The 20,180-nt window shown below is 39.7% G+C and overlaps 1 protein-coding gene across 5 annotated transcripts in view; it reads left to right on the forward strand.

Moving 5' to 3' along the window:
• Window positions 1–20,180, forward strand: part of LOC135197812 (uncharacterized) — a 201,516-nt gene that overhangs the window by 156,289 nt on the left and 25,047 nt on the right. For all 5 annotated transcript variants that reach the window (XM_064224942.1, XM_064224944.1, XM_064224945.1 and 2 more), the window contains 2 exons: window positions 8,306–8,521; window positions 19,328–19,387. In XM_064224942.1, coding sequence (XP_064081012.1) covers window positions 8,306–8,521; window positions 19,328–19,387 — 276 coding nt within the window. The remainder of the gene's footprint in view (window positions 1–8,305; window positions 8,522–19,327; window positions 19,388–20,180) is intronic.

Genomic DNA, 20,180 nt, shown 5'->3' on the forward strand with positions numbered 1-20,180 from the left:
CGTTTGCCTCGCTCTACTTCTCCGGAAGAGGAGCCTGAGAAGTCCCCTTCTCGTATTCTCACTGGGCTCCAGGCGCAGATTTCGGCCCTCGCTGACTCCTTGGCCGGTAGTTCTCGTCGGAGGAAGGACGTTTCTCTCCCCATCAAGAAGTCCAGGCGCCCGTCTCTCGACTTACGCTCTCCTCTCCGTAGGCGCTCTTCTCCGGATGTTGTTGCTTCTCCCGAGCGAGGTGATTCTCGCGAGAGACGCTCCTCTCCTGGCAGGCTCCCTTCCTCGTCCAGGCGCCAGTCTGCTTGCAGGCACTCGTCCCCGAGCAGGCGCCAGTCTGCTTGCAGGCACTCGTCCCCGAGCAGGCGCCATTCTCCAGACAGGCGCTCTTTTCAGGACAGGCGCCAGTCTCCTCGCAGGCTCCCCTCTCCCAGCAGGCGCTCTTCTTTGGCAGCCGCTCTCCTCTTGACAGGTGCCAAGAGCCTTGTGGGCGCCCTCTTCATGGGAGGCGGTCTTCTCCTGATAGGCGCTCTCCGTTGTGCAAGTTTTCTTCTACTAGTAAGCGCGCGTCTTCTCCCAGACTCCTCGTCTCCAGCAGGCTCTCGTCTTCGACTGCATGTCGCTCTCCTGATGTGTTTGCCTCTCCTGACAGGCGCCAGTCTTCTCGTAGGCGCCCCTCTCCTAGTAGGCGTCCTTCTCCTGACAGGACCGCCTCCTCTGCTAAGGACCCTCCTCGTTCTTCGTTGGAAGAGGACCAGGAAGGCTCGGACGACGACTCTGCCAAGACTGCCTCGTTTCGGCTTACAAGAAGCTGACCGCCTTGCGTCTCCAAGAGTTTGGAGATTCCCTCAGCCCTGCCGCTCCTCCAGGACTGCAAAGGGTTCCTCGTGCGTCAGGATGAAACCAACCTTATCGATGAAGAAGGCCCTGAGGGGATTTGGTTCGTGGCTACTTCCCAAGGATGAAGCAGGGAAGACAGTTTTTTCCTTCCCCCCTTCCAAGCTGACAGGACGTACGGGGTTCTGGTACGAGACGGGAGAACCTTTGGGCCTGGGACTTCCTTCTTCAGCGGACTCGGACTTCTCTTCATTGGTGGACGCCACCAGACGTTCTGCCCTTAATTCCGCCAAGACGTCGTGGGCGATGAATGAGCTAGACCACCTTTTGATGGGGATGTTCCAGGTCCTGGAAGTTTTCAACTTTCTTGATTGGTCCTTGGGAGTTTTGGCCAGAAAGACTCAGACGCCGGATGCCCTTTCGCCAGAAGACCTCCACAGTGTTTTGTCCTGCATGGACAAGTCAGTGAGAGATGGCTCGAGCGAGATTGCTTCGTTGTTTGGAGCAGAAGTGGTCAAGAAAAGAGCGGTGTACTACTCTTTCTTGACAAAATCGGTATCACACGCCCAGAGGTCCTCGCTGTTGTTTTCGCAGCTCTCTTCTCAGCTCTTCCCCAAGAAGATCGTGCAGGACATTTCTAGCTCTCTCTCAGCCAAGGTGACCCAGGACCTGCTCGCTCAGTCAACAAGGAAACCTCGACCGGCCTTCTCTTCTAAGGCCAAGAAGGAGAAACCATCGGTGCAGGAGCCCTTTCGAGGGGGCCCTCCTTCCAGATCTTCTTCTTTTAGAGGGCGAAGACCCAGCAGGAGAGGTAAACCCTTCTCCAAATCAATCAAGACCTCTAAATAACAGGCAAGTCCTCCAGACGACAGTAGGCGCCAGACTCCTAAAGTTTGCAGATGTCTGGGCCCAGAGAGGGGCGGACACCTGGTCCCTCTCATTAGTTCAAAAGGGATACCTCATTCCTTTCTCTTCAAGACCTCCCTTAACGACAACTCCAAGGGAGTTGACGGCCAGGTACAAGGATCCCATCATGAGCCAAGCCCTTTTTCTAGCAGTAGACCAGATGCTGGAAAAAGTGTCTATAGAACTGGTATCCGACCTTCACTCTGCGGGCTTTTACAACCGCTTCTTCCTAGTTCCGAAGTCATCAGGGGGATGGAGACCGGTTTTGGATGTAAGCACCCTGAACTACTTGATGGAGAAGAGGAAGTTCTCCATGGAAACCACGTCATCGGTGTTGGCTGCTCTTCGTCCAGGGGACTGGATGGTGTCCCTGGATCTGCAGGACGCTTACTTCCATGTGCCGATCCATCCATCCTCGAGGAAGTACCTGAGGTTCATGATACAAGGGAAGGTATACCAGTTCAGGGCCTTGTGCTTTGGCCTCTCGACAGCCCCTCAGGTTTTCACGGGGCTCATGAAGAACGTCGCGCAGTGGCTTCACTTGGAAGGAGTGAGGATATCCCTTTATCTGGACGATTGGCTAATAAGAGCCAAATCAAGGGAACGTTGTTTGGAGGACCTTCAAAAGACTATGGACATGGCAAGTTCTCTGGGACTTCTGATCAACATCCAGAAATCCCAGCTCATCCCCAGTCAGGAATGTATTTATCTGGGATTCGGATGGATTCTCGGGGTTTTCGAGCGTATCCGTCCCCGGAAAGGATAGCTCGAGGCTCTGAGAAAATCGCAACCTTTCTAGGGAAAGATGCATGCACAGCGAGGGAGTGGATGAGTTTGCTGGGGTCACTCTCCTCGCTGGAGCAGTTCGTTTCCCTAGGAAGGTTGCACCCGAGACCTCTTCAGTTCTTTCTGAATCAGAATTGGGATCGTCGCTCCCAGGATTTAGCGTTCTCCTTCGATGTTACGCGGGAGATCAAAAAGGAACTCTTGTGGTGGGCAAATCCCAGTAGATTTGTGAAAGGTCTTTCCCTGCAAACCCTGAACCCCAGCCTAGTGTTGTTCTCCGACGCGTTGGAAGCAGGTTGGGGGGCGACTCTGGGAACGAAGGAAGTGTCAGGCACCTGGGAGGGGGAACAGGTGTCCTGGCACATCAAAAAGAAAGAACTGATGGCTGTTTGGCTGGCGTTGGAAGCCTTCGAGTCACACGTCCAAGGCTCCGTTGTTCAGGTGAACTTGGACAACACCACAGCTCTGGCATACATCAGAAAACGGGGGGAATCAATCCTTCTCCCTTTACGAAACAGCGAGAGATCTTTTGCTGTGGGCCGAGGTAAGGAGGGTCAGGCTCCTCACCAGATTCGTACAGGGGGAAAGGAATGTAAGGGCTGACCTCCTAAGCAGAAAAGATCAGGTCCTCCCTACGGAATGGACGCTTCATCTAGATGTTTGCCAGAGCCTGTGGAAACTGTGGGGCAGGCCCCATCTAGACCTCTTCGCCACCTCCAAGAACGTGAGACTAGACCTTTATTGTTCCCCAATCTCGGATCCGAGGGCAAGAGCAGAGGATGCCCTTCTGCTAGATTGGAAGGGTCTAGATCTTTACATTTTTCCTCCCTTCAAGATCCTGGGAGAGACCCTGAAGAAGTTCGCCGCCTCAGAATCAGCAAGGATGACACTGATTGCTCCGTTCTGGCCTGCCCAAGACTGGTTCACAGAGGTACTGGAATGGATGGTGGAACTTCCAAGATCCCTTCCACCAAGGAAGGATTTGCTCAGACAACCCCACTTCGACAGGTATCACAAAAACCTCCCCGCTCTCAGTCTGACTGGGTTCAGACTGTCCAAACTCTCGTCAGAGTGAGAGGATTTTCTTCAAAAGCTGCAAAGGCTATTGCCAGAGCAAGGAGATCTTCCACCTTGCGCGTCTACCAGTTGTTATGAACCGTTGATGGTTCATCAGGTTCTTTCAATAAAAATTTAAATATGGGACTGGAATGGCCGGAGGAAGAGACATACCACAGAAGAGGGTGGGAAAAAAAATCAGAAAAGCCTTAAATCTAATTTATTACATATATATGTACATATTTGCAAATGAGTACAGGTTCTAGGCGACGAAACTACATTAAATGATCATTAACATTTAAAGTCAAATAAATGAATCATTAGATAATTCATATTCTCAGACAGAACAACAAACATTCATAAACAAAAGTAAATGCTTAACAGCAGCAGTTAAAAATCAATGAACATCCCATTCAAAATATACATTTAAATAGCAAATCAATTTCTGAGCCATACACTTGCTCCACACTAAATAAACCATCATGCACAATAAAATGTTCAATTGATTAAATCAGTAAACCTCCAAAAATAGGCAGCATAATAATAACAGTGATAAATCACCAAAGCAGCATAAAGAATTATTAAATTCACACAGCACCAATAATAAGACATTTAATTCCATACACAGTATAAATAACATTAACAACAATACCTCAAAGGTAATACCAGAACTTCAGGCAGCGCCACACACAAAAATAACCATCTCTACAGAGACGTCAAGACAGTCTCTACTGTCAAAAAGGATGTAGTACATCAGACAATCGCCGTCAAGTCACCACAACAGCCCATGACTGCTGACAGGAACATATCCAAAAATACACGTGACTGCGGTGAAGTCGAAAAGACAACTGGTTGGCTGTCTCACTGGATACACTGCTCCACAGATGACTACATCCTGCAGCTGCCGAAGACAACAACAGGTAACCAACACCCGCTGTCCAAATCCAGTAACCATGCTGCAACTGCTTTCAACTGCCAAAGACAACAGTTGACCAATACTTATTGCTCAAATCAAGTAACCATACTGCTACTCAGCTACTGCCTTCTTGGCTGAGTGTTGCCAAGAACCTGTCTGTCTGCCACCCAGAACCTGACTGACTCAGTCACTCACAGTGTGACAAAAGTAAACTCATGTAGACGAAAATACCGAAAAACAAAACTACTGATCCTGACACAGTCAAAGTGGGATGTCTTTCGTCGATGGTGCAGGAATCAGAAAGTTTCCTCGTCCAGTACCTCTGTGACCCAAATTGCTGACTTCCTTCTGTTCCTCAGGGAAGAGTGTGGGCTAGCAGTCTCAACCATCAAGGGTTACCGCAGTATGCTAGCTGCAGTGTTCAGGCACAGAGGCCTGAACATTTCGGATAACAAGGACCTTCATGATCTGGTCAGGTCTTTCGAAACCACTAAGAAAGGGTCCTCGAGAACAACTAGTTGGAATCTCAACGTGGTTCTTCAATTTCTGAGGTCCGCAAGATTTGAGCCTCCTCAGTCAGCTTCCTTTAGGGACCTAACCAAGAAGTCCCTTTTCCTCATGGCTTTGGTATCCGCCAAGAGGATGAGTGAACTTCAAGCCATAGAAGGAAGAGTAGGCTTCAAGGATCAGTCCGTGATTTGTTCCTTCCTTCCCTCATTCTTGGCTATGAAAACCCCTCTAATTCATGGCCCAGAAGTTTTGAGGTGCAAGGTTTGTCTGCTCTTGTAGGGGAAGAGGCAGAAAGGGCTCTGCCCGGTTAGAAGCCTTAAGGGGGCCGGCCGGCTAATGCCGTTTTTCAACGACAGGACTTTGACATTCATACCACTTAATAAGGTGACTTGGGACATCTCCAAACCGCATATGATTTTCACCTCTGACCTTCGGTTTTGTGACGCCAGGGCAATTTATCCCGAAAATAACCATTTTTCAAATTCTATCTCCTCCCTTGATATTTAATATTAAGACCTGGGATTACTACCATATATAGACCTGATGTTGACCTCCAATCAAATGGAGAGTTTTTTTTCTAAAAGTCATTTTTTTGCTAGATATGAATTTTTCAATATAGTAAAAAAATAAACCCTATAAATCACGAGAAAAAAATTGATAAAAACAAGACGAAACAAAAATTGGAAAAAAGGGCTCTATTTGATTGTTCTATAATGTCTTTCTGAGTTATATACCAAATTCCAATGTTATAGCTTCAAAACTAAGTGAGGAGATAGATTTTGAAGGTCAATAAGTATAGTTTTGAGATACGGGCGTTCATAGTTTTCCTTCGTATTTCTATAAAGACAATGTTAATAAATAATGATTATTATGAATGTATATTTCTTTTTTGTGTATTAATAAACCAAAACTATTTTATTTATCATAATTTAATCCTAAATGATGATCCATTTGCTCATATATCGTAGCCTGGGGCACTGCTTGAGGCAAGATGGGGCACTCCTTCCTACGTAACCCCCTCTCTCGCCTTCACTAACTCGGCGTATTACAGCGAATTTTCTTCTGTATGTTAGCGAGATGTTTTCCTTATATTTTCCTCTCTGGCATGATGACATTCTTGCCGAAACAAAGATAAAAAAATGTAAATGCAAGAGAATGTCAAAAGTGAAACTCGAAGGTGTCCTCTCTTTTTACAAAGACAATTTAATAAATCATGATTATTATGAATTTCATATTCCATTTTGGGTATTAAAAAACAAAAACTTATGTTATTTATCATAAATGAAGATCTCTTTGCTCAAAGATCGTAGCCTTGGGCACAGTGTGACGTGTGCTGTCAGGCAAGAAGGGGGCGTACTAGGCAACCCTCCCCTCTCTCTTCATCAACTATGCGTATATTATGATATTCTGTAATAATACTTGAGCGATTTTTCTTCGTCTGTATGTTAGGGAGATGTTTTCCTTGTCTTTTCCTCATTGGCATGATGAACTTCTTGCCGAAACATACATAAACATACGTAAAAGCAAGTGAATGTCACGAGGTGAAACTCGAACGTGTAATCTACTTGACGTCTATGGCCCAACTGATTCATGATTGAACCAGATACTCGCTTCAGACGCTTCTGCGAGGCACGGAATCTCTACAGATGCCATTTCTCACAATTTCTTTGCCAATAATTATCAAAATTTACGATAACAGAAGAAATATTGCATTTTCTTGTACGGATGAATGTTTTAGGCTTATTGAGTTATGTTTACTAATTTCCCTGTAACTACGAAAGTAAGAGGAATTTTGACGAAATATTTCGAATACGTATTCTCAATTGCCATATGAAGCTCCATGAATTTTTTCATGACTTTGCATTTTTCGCCCTATACCACCATATATAGAGGTTCCGGCCGTCCCTCTTAAGTATTATCTCAGAAGGAAGAAGCAACTTAAGGGCAATACGGACAACGTCTGGTTTTCTGTTAAGGATCCCAGTAGGCCTTTGTCTAAGAATGCTCTAGCATTCTTTTTAAGAAGCCTAGTTAAGGAAGCCCACGTAGCATGTGACGATGACCAGTTCAAGCTCCTTAAGGTTAAGGCCCATGAGGTGAGGGCCATTGCCACTTCATTAGCCTTCAAGAAGAATATGTCGGTACAAAACCTTATGAAGGCGACTTATTGGAGATGTAACTTGGTCTTCGCGAGTCACTACTTGAGAGACGTCAGGATCACTTATGATAAGTGCTTCGCATTAGGACCCTATGTATCTGCGGATTCGGTGCTGGGGCAGGGAGCTGAAATGTATCCTTATTAGTTTAGCTAATTTTTAATCCTATTTGGTTTGTGTTTTTATGGTTGGATGAAAGAGGATGTGGGTAGGCATATCTTTCGTGTCTTAGATCTAACACGGGTTAGATTGGTTAGGTGGTCTGGATTGTTTTGGCTCCTTGTAATAGTAGTGGACAGGTTCTGTCATGTAAGCGGGCGAACCCCTTTGACAAGATCCTACTTGGATTCTGCCATGTAACTGGATGACAAATCCCTTTGGTAGATCCGAAGAGTCTTTCAGCAACAGGTCACGCCCTCACTGTAGCTCTTTAGGCAATGCAGACTCATAGACAGTATCCATGAAGTCTTCTGCCTAACCAGGTAAGAACCAAGGTTTTTATATCCTACAACATATGTTGTTTCCCTTTTCTATATTGTTTAGCTGTCTCTTACCCTCCACCAAGGGTGCCAATCAGCTAAGTATATATCTGACAGGAAAGTTCATGTACAAAAATGATATTGTTATGATACAATAAAGTTTTGTACATACTTACCTGGCAGATATATACGATTAATGGCCCGCCCAGCCTCCCCTCAGGAGACAGGTGGAAGAGAAAATCTGATTAGAAAACGGAATTGGTTCATACACCCTCCTCCCAGTGGCGGGAAGGGTAGACCACCTGACCTACCTTTCGCGTGTGCCGCGAGATTTGAAATTCCGTCGGGAACGTCGGAGACTATAGATAAGTATATATCTGCCAGGTAAGTATGTACAAAACTTTATTGTATCATAACAATATCATGGTTGCATGGTCTGGGGTATTTACTTCAAATGTTTTTTTAACCCAGCTCTTAAGGGTTAAGCCCTTGGGCTAACTCTATGGATCTTAAAGAATTACAACAATTGGTCTGGTCAGACTAGCTGAGATATTATAATGATTTGATTAGGCTGATACAATATTGGGTAATGAATTAATCAGTTTAAAACTTGGTTATGTTTTTAAAAGTATGTTGAAGTTTCATTCACCAAAAGTGCTCCTTTTTTTCAGTCTGCCACTGGGTCAGGGGAGCAATGTACAATGTTTGTTGGAAACTTGAGTGAGGAAGCAAACGAGGAGACACTTTATGATTATTTTTGTAAGTATGGAGAGATTAAAGAGGCACGGATAACCACAGACTCCAAAGGTACCTCGAGAGGATATGGCTTTATTAGATTTGCAGAGGGAGGTTCTGTTCAAGAGGCCATTGATGATGGTCCGCATGAGGTGAGTCTGGTATTAATTGCATTATTATAATTAAAGATTTTTGTCTGGAGGAGAAGGAGTTTCCTGTATTTTAGAGGCATTTTCTGTACTTTATTGGTTAATGTTTGCATTTTTATCATTAAAATCATTGAAATATTGCTAGTTACAGCAGAGGCAAGGGACAGGTCACTTTCAAGAGACAAATTATATGTGAATATATGGTCTTGGCAAAACACTCTTTTTAAGTGAGACCTGGAAAAGTTAGGAAATGGCTACTGACATTTCAGAAAATAGAATAATTTGATTCCCCCCACCCCCATTCCAGTTTAACTCACTTAAGTTAAGTATATCTTAGTTTAACCAGACCACTGAGCTGATTAACAACTCTCTTAGGGCTGGCCCAAAGGATTAGATATTTTCATGTGTCTAGGAACCAATTGGTCACCTAGCAACGGGACCTACAGCTTATTGTGGGATCCGAACCACATTATATCGAGAAATGAATTTCTATCACCAGAAATAAATTCTTCTGATTCCGCATTGGCCGAGCTGAGAATCGAACTCCGGACCACCAGTTTGGTACCTGAGTTCAAAAACCACTCATCTAATGAAGAACTAGTGAATAGTAAGGACTTGTGCTAGTAAAAATCCTTAACAGTCTATGCCATGCTTGAACTTTGGACCCACAGGATGCATTTTGTTGACAGTCCCACTGAGCGCCACCACCTGAGCTGCTCCAGCGGTAGGATTGAAGCTGTTTTGATATAGAGAGACTGAGTTGACTTATTGCCAATGATCCAGGGTGCTCTAGTATCAAGGATTTAAACCTCTCCTAGTTTCCGAGGTTTTGATCCACTCCAAAACCAAGGATGTCGGCAACTACAATTCAAAGGACATGGGAAGCTTACCAGATATCCATGATGCTTCAATACCAAGGAATTGAGTTACTAATACTACCAAGGACCAAGGTCCCTGAGTTACCAAGGTTCAAAATTGTGTCAATGCTACCAAGGAACTGCACCATGCCAGTCCCAAGCATCTTAGTTGCTGGTACAAAGGATCTTGGCCATTCCAGTATACCAAAGACCTGATTTCTCTAGCACTTATGACCTGAGTTGCCTCATTCCCAAGAACCCTAGCCTAGTACCAAGAGCTGTAAAGTTAACACACTCCTCTATTCATAATTTTTCAGTTATAGTATATCCTTTACTGACTGAATCATTAGACTATTTTGTAGCACCCTAACCTGTTGAGGTTTTGATTTCGAGATAATTTTTTGAAGGTCATCTTAGCCACAAAAATATATGATAGTGCTGCTGATGTTACTTTGAAGTTTTTTTTTTCTTTAACGTAAATTTTGTCTCATAATCCAGTTATTGCTTCTAACTCCAACTCCATACTCTGTTTGCCAGAGCTGCTCAAATAACAGAAATTCTAGCAATATGAGGTTCATCGATCCTAGTCACTCCATCACTCGGGTAAAACTACGTAGTTCATTTTTCAAAAAAGAATCTGGTCCCAAACTCGAAATGAATTATTGACCAGTCACTAGCCAGTCCCAAACCTGGAGAAAATTAGATGGGTTGACCTCATCAGTAAGGACATAAAGAGTTTGTAAGATGATAACTGCTTCAAAACTTACAAATTTGCTCTCACAACAAAATGGTCCCCCATACCCTTCAGCAATGAAATTGGTGTGTAGAATATCTGTTGAAGATCAGTATGAGCCAGGCTCCATAAAAGTGAAAACTATAAGTGTGAGAAGGGAAAATGCTGACAAGAAAGATGGTGCCCATTTGTTGTGTTTTGGAGATAAATTGTAAAGGAGTTGGCATACTGGTCAGAGATGTAATGATTGAAGGTATCACGAAAGTGGGTGAATACTAGATAAAAAAATTGTGATTGACCCATGTAAATTTTGGACTATGTTAGCATAGAGCTTGTTAGCATAGAGCTGTTGTCATGGTTCAAACTTTTGAAGTGACCAGACTTCGTAGCAGATTACACCAATGCATTTAGGGCAGATTAGTATATTACTGTGGTACCTTGAGATACGAAATTAATCCATTCCGAGGCAGCTTCGAAATCATGAGCTTTTCGTATCTTGAAACACATTTTACATGTAAAATGGCTAATCCGTTCCAAGCCCTACAAAAACACCCCAGTAAATTTTGTAATAAAGCTAAATTGACCTTTAAACAATGAAATACTACAACAATTTGGACCATTCAATACCTAACTTAATACGTACTAGTGCTAATATGTATGTACCTGTAAATAAAGTGTACAGGCGGCCCTCGTTTAGCAGCAGGGGTTCCGTTCCTGGCCCCCGACGCTAAGTGATTTTCGGCGCTAAGCAATTTTAAAGCCTACGGCCGCTGCACACTTTTTGAAACTCCAGACCAGTCAAAGGCGCCGTAATCCCACAATAGCGCAATAAGTAAAATTATATTTATGCAGTATAGTACTATAGAATTTACTGTACAGTAGTACTGTACAGTACTTTATAGCATTATAAATACTGTAAAGTGAAAAAAGCCTAGCTTTAATCCTTTGGGTGTCTAGAGTATGTAAAGATAAAATAAGGTTTATACAGTGTACAGGTAGCTGTAGTGTTTAAGGGGACTGGCTGGCTAATGCCATTCTTTAAGGACAGGACTTTGATATTCATACCACTTAACCCTCTTACGCTGACTGGACGTATTTTACGTCAACATTTTTTGTCTCCCGTGTGCCGACTGGACGTATTTTACGTCGACTTACAAAAGTTTTTTTTTAAATTCGCAGAAAAATACTTATAGGCCTACCAGCCTAAAACTTTTGAATCACGCGCCTTGGGGGATGCTGGGAGTTCACGGATCAAGGTGTTGTTTTGTTTACAATCATTACGCAGGCGCGCACGCGCGAATTTCTTTCTTGCCGCACTAAAAAGTATGTGACACATCTCTGAAATTATTTCGTCACTTTGACATAATTTTTGTACCATTGTAAATTAGCCGTTACATGAAGTATTATATATGAAAATGTGCGCATTTTTATGTAGAATACAACAATAAAATACTCATGATTGTAGCTTTTATCAGTTTTGAGATATTTTCATATAAATAACGATAATTGCCAAAATTTCAACCTTCGGTCAACTTTGACTCTACCGAAAGGGTAAAAAAACGCAATTGTAAGCTAAAACGCTTATATTCTAGTAATATTCAATCATTTACCGTAATTTTGCAACTAATTGGAAGTCTCTAGCACAATATTTCGATTTATGGTGAATTTATGAAAAAACTTTTTCCTTACGTCCGCGCGGTAACTCTTCCGAAAAAAATCATACATGCGATTGTGGTAATGTTTGCACCATTTTAAAATTAGCCGTTATATAAAGTTTTATATATGGAAATGTGCACAATTTCATGCACAATACAACTAAAAACAACCCATGGTTGTAGCTTTTATCAGCTTTGAGATATTTTCATATAAATAACGATAATTGCCAAAATTTCAACCTTCGGTCAACTTTGACTCTACCGAAATGATCGAAAAACTCAATTGTAAGCTAAAACGCTTATATTCTAGTAATATTCAATCATTTACCTTCATTTTGCAACAAATTGGAAGTCTCTAGCACAATATTTCGATTTATGGTGAATTTATGAAAAAAATAACATTTTCTTTACGTCCGCGCAATAACTCTTCCGAAAAAATCATACGTGCGATTGTGGTAATGTTTGCACCATTTTAGATTAGCCGTTACATATAGTTTTATATATGAAAATGTGCGCAATTTCATGTAGAATACAACAAAAAATAATTGAAGGTTGTAGTTTTTCTAATTTTCGAAATATTTGCATATAAATCACGATAAATAGGAAAAAACACGTTCGGTCAACTTTGACTCTACCGAAATGGTCAAAAAACGCAATTGTAAGCTAAAATTCTTACAGTCTAGTAATATTCAGTCATTTATCTTCATCTTGAAACAAATTCAAAGTCTCTAGCAAAATATTTAGATTTATGTTGAATTTAAAAAAAAATCTTTCCTTCCCTCCGCGCGCGGATTCTCCGCCACAAATCTCCGAAACGTGTACGTCCCATTCTCGGAATATTTGCTCCGTTTCATATTAGGCATTTCATAGAGTTTTATATATGAAAATGTGCGCAATTTCATGTAGAATAAAACGATAAATAACTGAAGGTTGTAACTTTTCTTATTTCCGAAATAATGGCATATAAAAAATATATATATAAAAAAAATTCGGCATTTGGTCAACTTTAACTCGTCAGATATGGTCGAAAACTGCAATTGTAAGCTAATACTCTTACTGTATAGTAATATTCAATCATTTGTCTTCATTTTGAAAGAAATTGGAAGTGTCTAGGACAATATTTAGATTTATGGTGAATTTTTGAAAAAAATATTTGTTTACGTCCGCGCGTTACGAATTCATGCATTATTTTGTGATAATATTTTCTCTGTGTTGCTTTTATCGTTTTACAATGTGTTATATACCAAAATGATCGCAATTTAGTGTACATTACAACGAAAAAAAAGTAACTTTTTACCTTTAACCGTTTTGCGCACAGCGCGATTTGAATACAATTATATATGAAATTTCATTTTTGCGCTATCATATATCGCATTATTTATATATGATAATGATAATTTTTTTTCATTTCTGATGGTTGCATACTAAACTTCAGCCAATGACAAAAAAAGGAGCCAAAAATGAACTCTTAATCTTGAAAACTAAGCGCGCTGTGATTTTTTGAAAAAAATATTTTTTCCGCTTCCGCACTCACTCTGAAACACCTCCGGCACACGGGAGACAATTTTTTTTTACCGCTTCGGCGTAAGATGGTTAATCTTGCTGGTAGAGAAGAGTTAGCCTTAGCTTAACTCAGAAGCCACTTTGGTATACATAGTAATTATAGAAATTAAGTAGATTCTTTTATGTCTGCTGTAAAAATAGGTCAATGTTTACGTGTGAGATTTGGTAGTGAAACCACTGTTACCCACCTAACGTGTGCAGTTCAGTAGGGAACTCAATCTTTAAAGCTTTGTTAAGCTTGCTGGTAAAGAGGAGGTTAGCCTTAGCTTAAATAAAAAAAAGCCGCTATGGTATAGGTAGTAGTTATAGAAAATAAGACGATTTTGTCTACTGTAAAAATACGTCAGTGTTTACGTATGCTTGGTTTGTAAGCGTCCTTGTAAAGAAGTGGTTAGCCTGATATTAAACTGTAGATGCTGGTACGTAATGGTATTGTAATTATAGAAATTAAGAAGATTCTTTTACTTATAAGTACGTATATATGTACCGTGTACCATAATTATTTTCAAAGCCCAATAAGCTTGAAACCAGCCCTATTTGACAAAAAATTGCTGTCATAGAAGACGCACCTTTTTTATAAGGATATTTATGAAAACAAAACTGTTAGTATCATAACATTTACTGAAAGATAATTTTAAAGTGGCTTTGCATACAGTATTACAGTCGACTCCGTATAAGGTTTACCATAAATTAATACCGAATGTAAACGTTTTTAGGCTTATAGCGACGATATGGTTTGTTCACTACCATAGTCCCGCTATCAGTGGGTTTGTTTACATCCTTTCATGCCACAGCCTACCGACTTAATGTAGGCAATTTTTCGTAAGTTTTTGATAACAAATATAAATTGGGTTTAATTTTAAGTTTGTTAATTTACTGTAATAAGACTTGCTTTTCAGTGTTTTATTATATTAGCAACATGTTTTATGCCTACCCACTACATTCTACTTATTAGGTAGTTACCTACGTAGGCTATGGCGCTTGGTCAACAATCGGTTGGACGTAGGCCCGTTTTCTTTTATACTGTATATTATTCATTTAAAATTATAAATATACGTTTAATATATTTCTTTAACTCTTAACTTATTTAAACTTATTTGGTTGTAATTTACAAGTAATGTATTGTATAAAAAGGCAAGGTTATGAGGAATGGATTAATCCATTTTCAGTTATTTCTTATGGAAAAACTTGATCCAGATCTCGAAATAAACGAATTTCGACGCTCCTTCTGGAACGGATTAGCGTCAAGATCCGGGGCTCTACTGTATTGACTGAGAATTTTGAGTTTTAAGTCTAATGAATTTTCAGTTTATCATGGCAGAGACAGTCATTGTGCATAAAGACACATAACTACAAATAATATGGGATTATTTGAAGATATGTATAACTTGAACGTTGTAGGATATGCAATAAGAGATCTGTTATACGTATTAGGTTATCTTCACAGAATTAAGGTTTGCTCTTAATTTTAGTTTGTAGAGATCATCGGTAATTATATGCCATGTTTTAAGGCAGTCTCTGCGTACTGGCTGTATCGGTTAACAGTGTTTCAGTGTTACGGTGCTTGGATGGCGACACCAATAAACAGATTTTCGGCACTGGAAAGCGGTTTATCGGCGTTGGTAAGCAGGTTACTGACTTAAGTAAGCTGTTTATCAGCACCAATAACCGGTTAACGGTTTCCTTATGCAGTTTATCTGTGCGTATAGCATCGTAATGTGATGTCCCAATTAACAATGATTTTTGGTTATTGTCACTTGGCCGGGAGTGGAACCCCCGCCATTAACCAGGGACTGCCTTTATTATTGCTGATATTATTACTATGTCAAACCAAGCTGCAACTACAGTGAAATCCCCTTATTCGCGGACTCCAGATTTGTGAACTCGTATTCCGGATTTCTCTCTGGAATATATACCCCCATTATTCGTGGAAAATTCATTCAAACGTGGTATTTTTCTATGAGAAATATCCATAAATTCTGTTTTTTTTTTTTTTTTTTTATTAATTTCATCATAAAATGCAATTTTTGTGATAAAACTATTAAACAAACCAGGTATAAACATTATTAGTGGGTTTTTCCTGAGTTTTAACTAACAAAATAGGTAGTTTTTAAGCGATTTTATAGGGGTTTCAACTATTCGCTGATTCTAGCTATTCGGGGTGGGGGCCATCTGGTACACATCCCCAGTGAGTATTTGGGGGGGGAACACTATAGTTTAAAAAGCAGGATGCTATAAGACCAAGAGCTCCAATGGGGAGAGCAGGTTAGTATAAAAAATATATATCAGTTTATTGAGATACACAAAGTAGAACCTGCTTAAACGTTATAAACCAAGTTTGAATTTGCAAAGTTACAATGATTCAACCAGGATTAGAAAAATCCTTCCATAATTTGATTACAGTAAGAATAAACATTTGGAAAACTGTGGTACAGTAAACTCCCCGAATTTGCGGGCTCGCAATTCAAAATAGGCAGTTCTAAAACCACAGTATGGTCCCCATTTATGCGAGAATTTGGTCGATCCACAGCCTCGCAGAACTGGAAAATTGCAGATTTCGATGCATATACCTTATGGGAATAATTCCATTAGGGCAAAGCAAACGGCAACTTACCAAGTCAAAATTTTTTATACTACTCATTTTCAATATTTTTTATGTACTAGACTAATTCTTTCTAATATGAAATTGTTCTTATGGATAAATAAAACATTAAAAAGGTTTTAATAACTTAAAAAAAGTTTAAAATTACGCCCAGGATGGTGAAAACTCCCACACGTAAGCACTGCCACCATTGGGTGCAAGTGTACCGTACGATACAGTCATTTCCTTTAAAAAAACCTTATGGATGGACTTTCCTCTACCTATCTGCCAAAAAACCTTCAAACTCCTCTAATCTCATCCTCCGTGAAGAGTTCTTCTGCAGAAGGAAGGCTTTGTGAACCATTTGAGGTTTCGGGGACTGGCGGATCTTGCGTGTCTTCACTCCCATTAGGCCTAACAAACACAAACTTGGTTATAAGCGCCCATCACAGTTTCTTTGTCAGTCACGTTCAATATGTAATCGTTTCTATCTAAATTCATTCTATGATAAAAAAGAACTGGTTAAAATTCAAAATTTGATATGAAATTACAATTTCTTGAAAAGAAATGATAAAAATTCAAAATTCAACATAAAATGAGTTTCTTGAAAAATTTAGATCAAACAAATCTCTCTCTCTCTCTCTCTCTCTCTCTCTCTCTCTCTCTCTCTCTCTCTCTCTCTCTCTCTCTCTCTCTCTCCTCTCTCTCTCTCTCTCTCTCTCTCTCTCACACATCTGCTTCTGTGTTAATCACTTTTACTAATCATTTTCATCAAAATCTATTTCAACAATAGAAAAAAATAAATGATCAAATGCCAAAAGTTAGTCAAAACAAGTTTACCTAGAAATTAAATTCTTACTTCATGTTCAGCAATGACAGATTTGAAGTTGTCGACTGCTGCCAAAATGGAAGTTGCTCTTTCCTTCGTCTATAACTTAAGGACAAACTTTTTAGTTTCGAGAAAATAGTTCTTCCTCTTTGACATCTAGGCAGATGGATACATGATGCGGATGATCAGAATACACTTTGCAGGTCTGAATAATACATATGGCGATGATGATGATACCGATCATCATTATCATCATGCACACTGCGCTATGACGTCACAAATGTGTGAGGCAGAGCCTTCTGTCTTCACATGGCTGAGCAGAAGCCTTCAGAATACACTTCTCAGATCTGAATAATATGTATGGCGATGATGATGATACTGATCATTCAGAATACACTTCGCAGATCTGAATAATACGTATGGTGTTGATGATGATAATACCGATCATTCATACACACTGTGCTATAACATCACAAATGCATGAAGCGGAGCTTTCCGTCTTAGCTAATGGCTGAGCAAGAAATCTTTCTCTTGCATTCCCCCCACCCCACTCTCAGATACCAGTCACCACCCCCCCCACCCCATAACACTTGAAAAGACAGTAGATTTGATACGTTTGCAGCGCATGACTCGCAGACTTTGAACAGCTTCGCAATACAGAAAATCTATTTTCTGTATCTGCGCATAAAAGTGGAATCACACAATCCGATCACGCATATTTCAGGACCAGACTGTATTACAATACAGGCAGTCCCCAGTTGGCTTTATTGTGTTTTAACTATCAAAATAGACAGGTCTAAGCATGTTTAGAGGGGTTTTAAGTATTGAACCTCGCAGAAGAAACGGGGAGACTTCGTATTAGGATTAACTGTAGTAGGATGATATACTTTTGGAAGATCTGAGTGAAAAAACTCAAAAAGAGGGAAAATTTTATGCAGCATACACAATGTGCTAACTGAACGACAATGCCAAAGATTAATAACAAGATCCAGGATAAGAATTATATTAATCGTTTTAAGTTTTTTATGCAACAATATCTGATGTGAGTCGGCTTCTGAAGACTAAACAGGAGAAGCATATTTAGAACTTGGCAGAATAAAAGAATAAAAGCAATGTAAGGAAAACTTACCTAAAAAAATCTTGGGTTTTTATGCAGTTTAGTCAGAGATAGACTGGATATATTTTGCAAAATTGAATTTGTAATACAAAAAAGTACATCTAGAGTTACATCATCAAAGAAAAGATCTTGGTTGTGACTGTTCAATGTTCTAGACCTGTAAGCAACCATACATTGGTTATTTTTAGTTTAACTTCATCCCATAAATTTATGAGTAAGCATAGTTATTTATATAAACTATTAATTCTATAAAGATTCAAAGATTACTCATGAGTGGCATAGGAAAGGAACAGTTCATTGTCCTTTTCACAGTATTGTAAAATCTTGACTTTTACACATGAATGCCAAACCCTCTGTCCATCTGAGGTAAGATCAAGGGAAACATGCAGTGGCTATAGAAGACTATTATGTAGTATAGCTTTGTCCTCCCCTATCATTAGTTCACAATGATGTTAAGGTCATCTTTGCAGTGTACCACTACCACTGCCACTACCTACCCAAGTATTTTTTGCTAGAAATCAAGAAAAAGAACTGATTTTCTTTATTTAATTTGTTCTCAATGATAGGAAACTTTATGAAGAAGGGTAATCAGTTTTTAGAAAAAAGGATATTGTCTCAGCAGAGATTTTGTTTGAGAGGTCATATGGTATCAGATGGTTTCATTACAAAACTCCAAACAATATTAGTGCACAGAACTGTGATAACTTAAGAATAATTTCAAGGATATGATCTTGCATTAATCACAGTAATAAGGACAAGGAAAATTATTCACCAGTGGTTGGATATATTTTCTGCTGGGTTTTTAGTATAGGTGAAGAACAATTAGTATGTGTTTAATGAATTGCATCACTTTATTGTGACTAATATAGGTAAGGAAACTGCAGTAGTAAATATGAAGACAACATTATTTTAACGGGCTTAAATTTTTGGGATTTCATTACCTATCAGATGCATCTGAGTCTCGAGAGACATAAACCATGTTTCATACCTAATGCAATAATCTATCAAGTAAACTAGATATAGCACACTGGAATGAACATGACAGGTGCTTGCATGCCCAAACTTAAAAATGTGGGTTCTTTGAGCCTTTGGTAACTGACCCATAACCTTTTTGTCTGCATTGAAAGATCCTGCACTCCATATCAAAACATGATCTTATATATGGTTGTGCTGATGCAAGTAAACTGAGGTTTAAAACTTGGAAGCTGTTGAATTCTTTACTTTCAAAAATTCAAAGTTGCGAATGAGGAAGATACAGATTGTTTAAGCAGCTGATCTATCTGTATGCAATATTGTAGTGTTTAATTTAATTTTATTTTTTATTACTCAAGATAAACTAAAGCAAAGTTGCTTGTTAGATGTCATTGTCAAGTAGGTTTTTTGTTTTTAATTAGTTTGAAGCTAATTATTTTAATTTAGATAAGATAGGTTAACTGGACTGCTAAGTTAAATAAAGTTATGCATTTTATTTCAGATTGATGGGTGTGTCTTAAAGGTTGGATCAGCTCACTCCAAGGGACAGGATAAGAGAAATGTAAGTAAAGAATATTAGTTATTGGACTTAAGGTTAAGTATATCTTAGTTTTACCAGACCACTGAGCTGATTAATAGTTCTCCTAGGGCTGGCCCAAAGGATTAGATATTTTTATGTGGCTGGGAACCAATTGGTTACCTAGCAATGGGACCTACAGCTTATTGTGGGATCCGAACCACATTACATCGAGAAATGAATTTCTATCACCAGAAATAAATTTCTCTGGTTCCGTGTTGGCCAAGCTGAGAATCGAACTTCACACCACCGGATTGGTAGCTGAGGGCAAAATCCACTCGTCCAACGAGGAGCTTAGTTATTTGACACCTTATGACATTTAATTATATGGCAGTTTTGAAAATCTTATATGATTCTTGACAAGTATGAGTTTGCTCACCATGTTTTAACACCCTTCAGTTTGTTCAAGTTTAAATGGAACTTCCTTATGGCACATTTTTCATATTTTTGGGTGTGACCCTGATGTTGTAGCATTTACAATCCATCATTTGTTTCAGGTTTCTTCATCTTATTTAATAAAGTTTATTGTTAAGAGCATGTAAGTTGTACTCATACAGTATGTTATATACTAGAGTTCAGTAACAAGTGGGTTTTTCTCTGTTTTCTGTATGGAGTAATTAAATTGACACATTGTTTTCTGTGAAACTCAATAAGAATAGAAACAATTTTTTTTTACAAATGTGAAACTGCAAGGGATCAGCAGGCCGGGGAAGCTGGAAAATATTATATATGGAAAATATTATTTAAGTATTATATAAAAACTAATTTTTTAAAGATT

This window comes from Macrobrachium nipponense, chromosome 21 (assembly GCF_015104395.2).
Source record: "Macrobrachium nipponense isolate FS-2020 chromosome 21, ASM1510439v2, whole genome shotgun sequence".
Lineage (NCBI taxonomy): Eukaryota > Metazoa > Arthropoda > Malacostraca > Decapoda > Palaemonidae > Macrobrachium > Macrobrachium nipponense.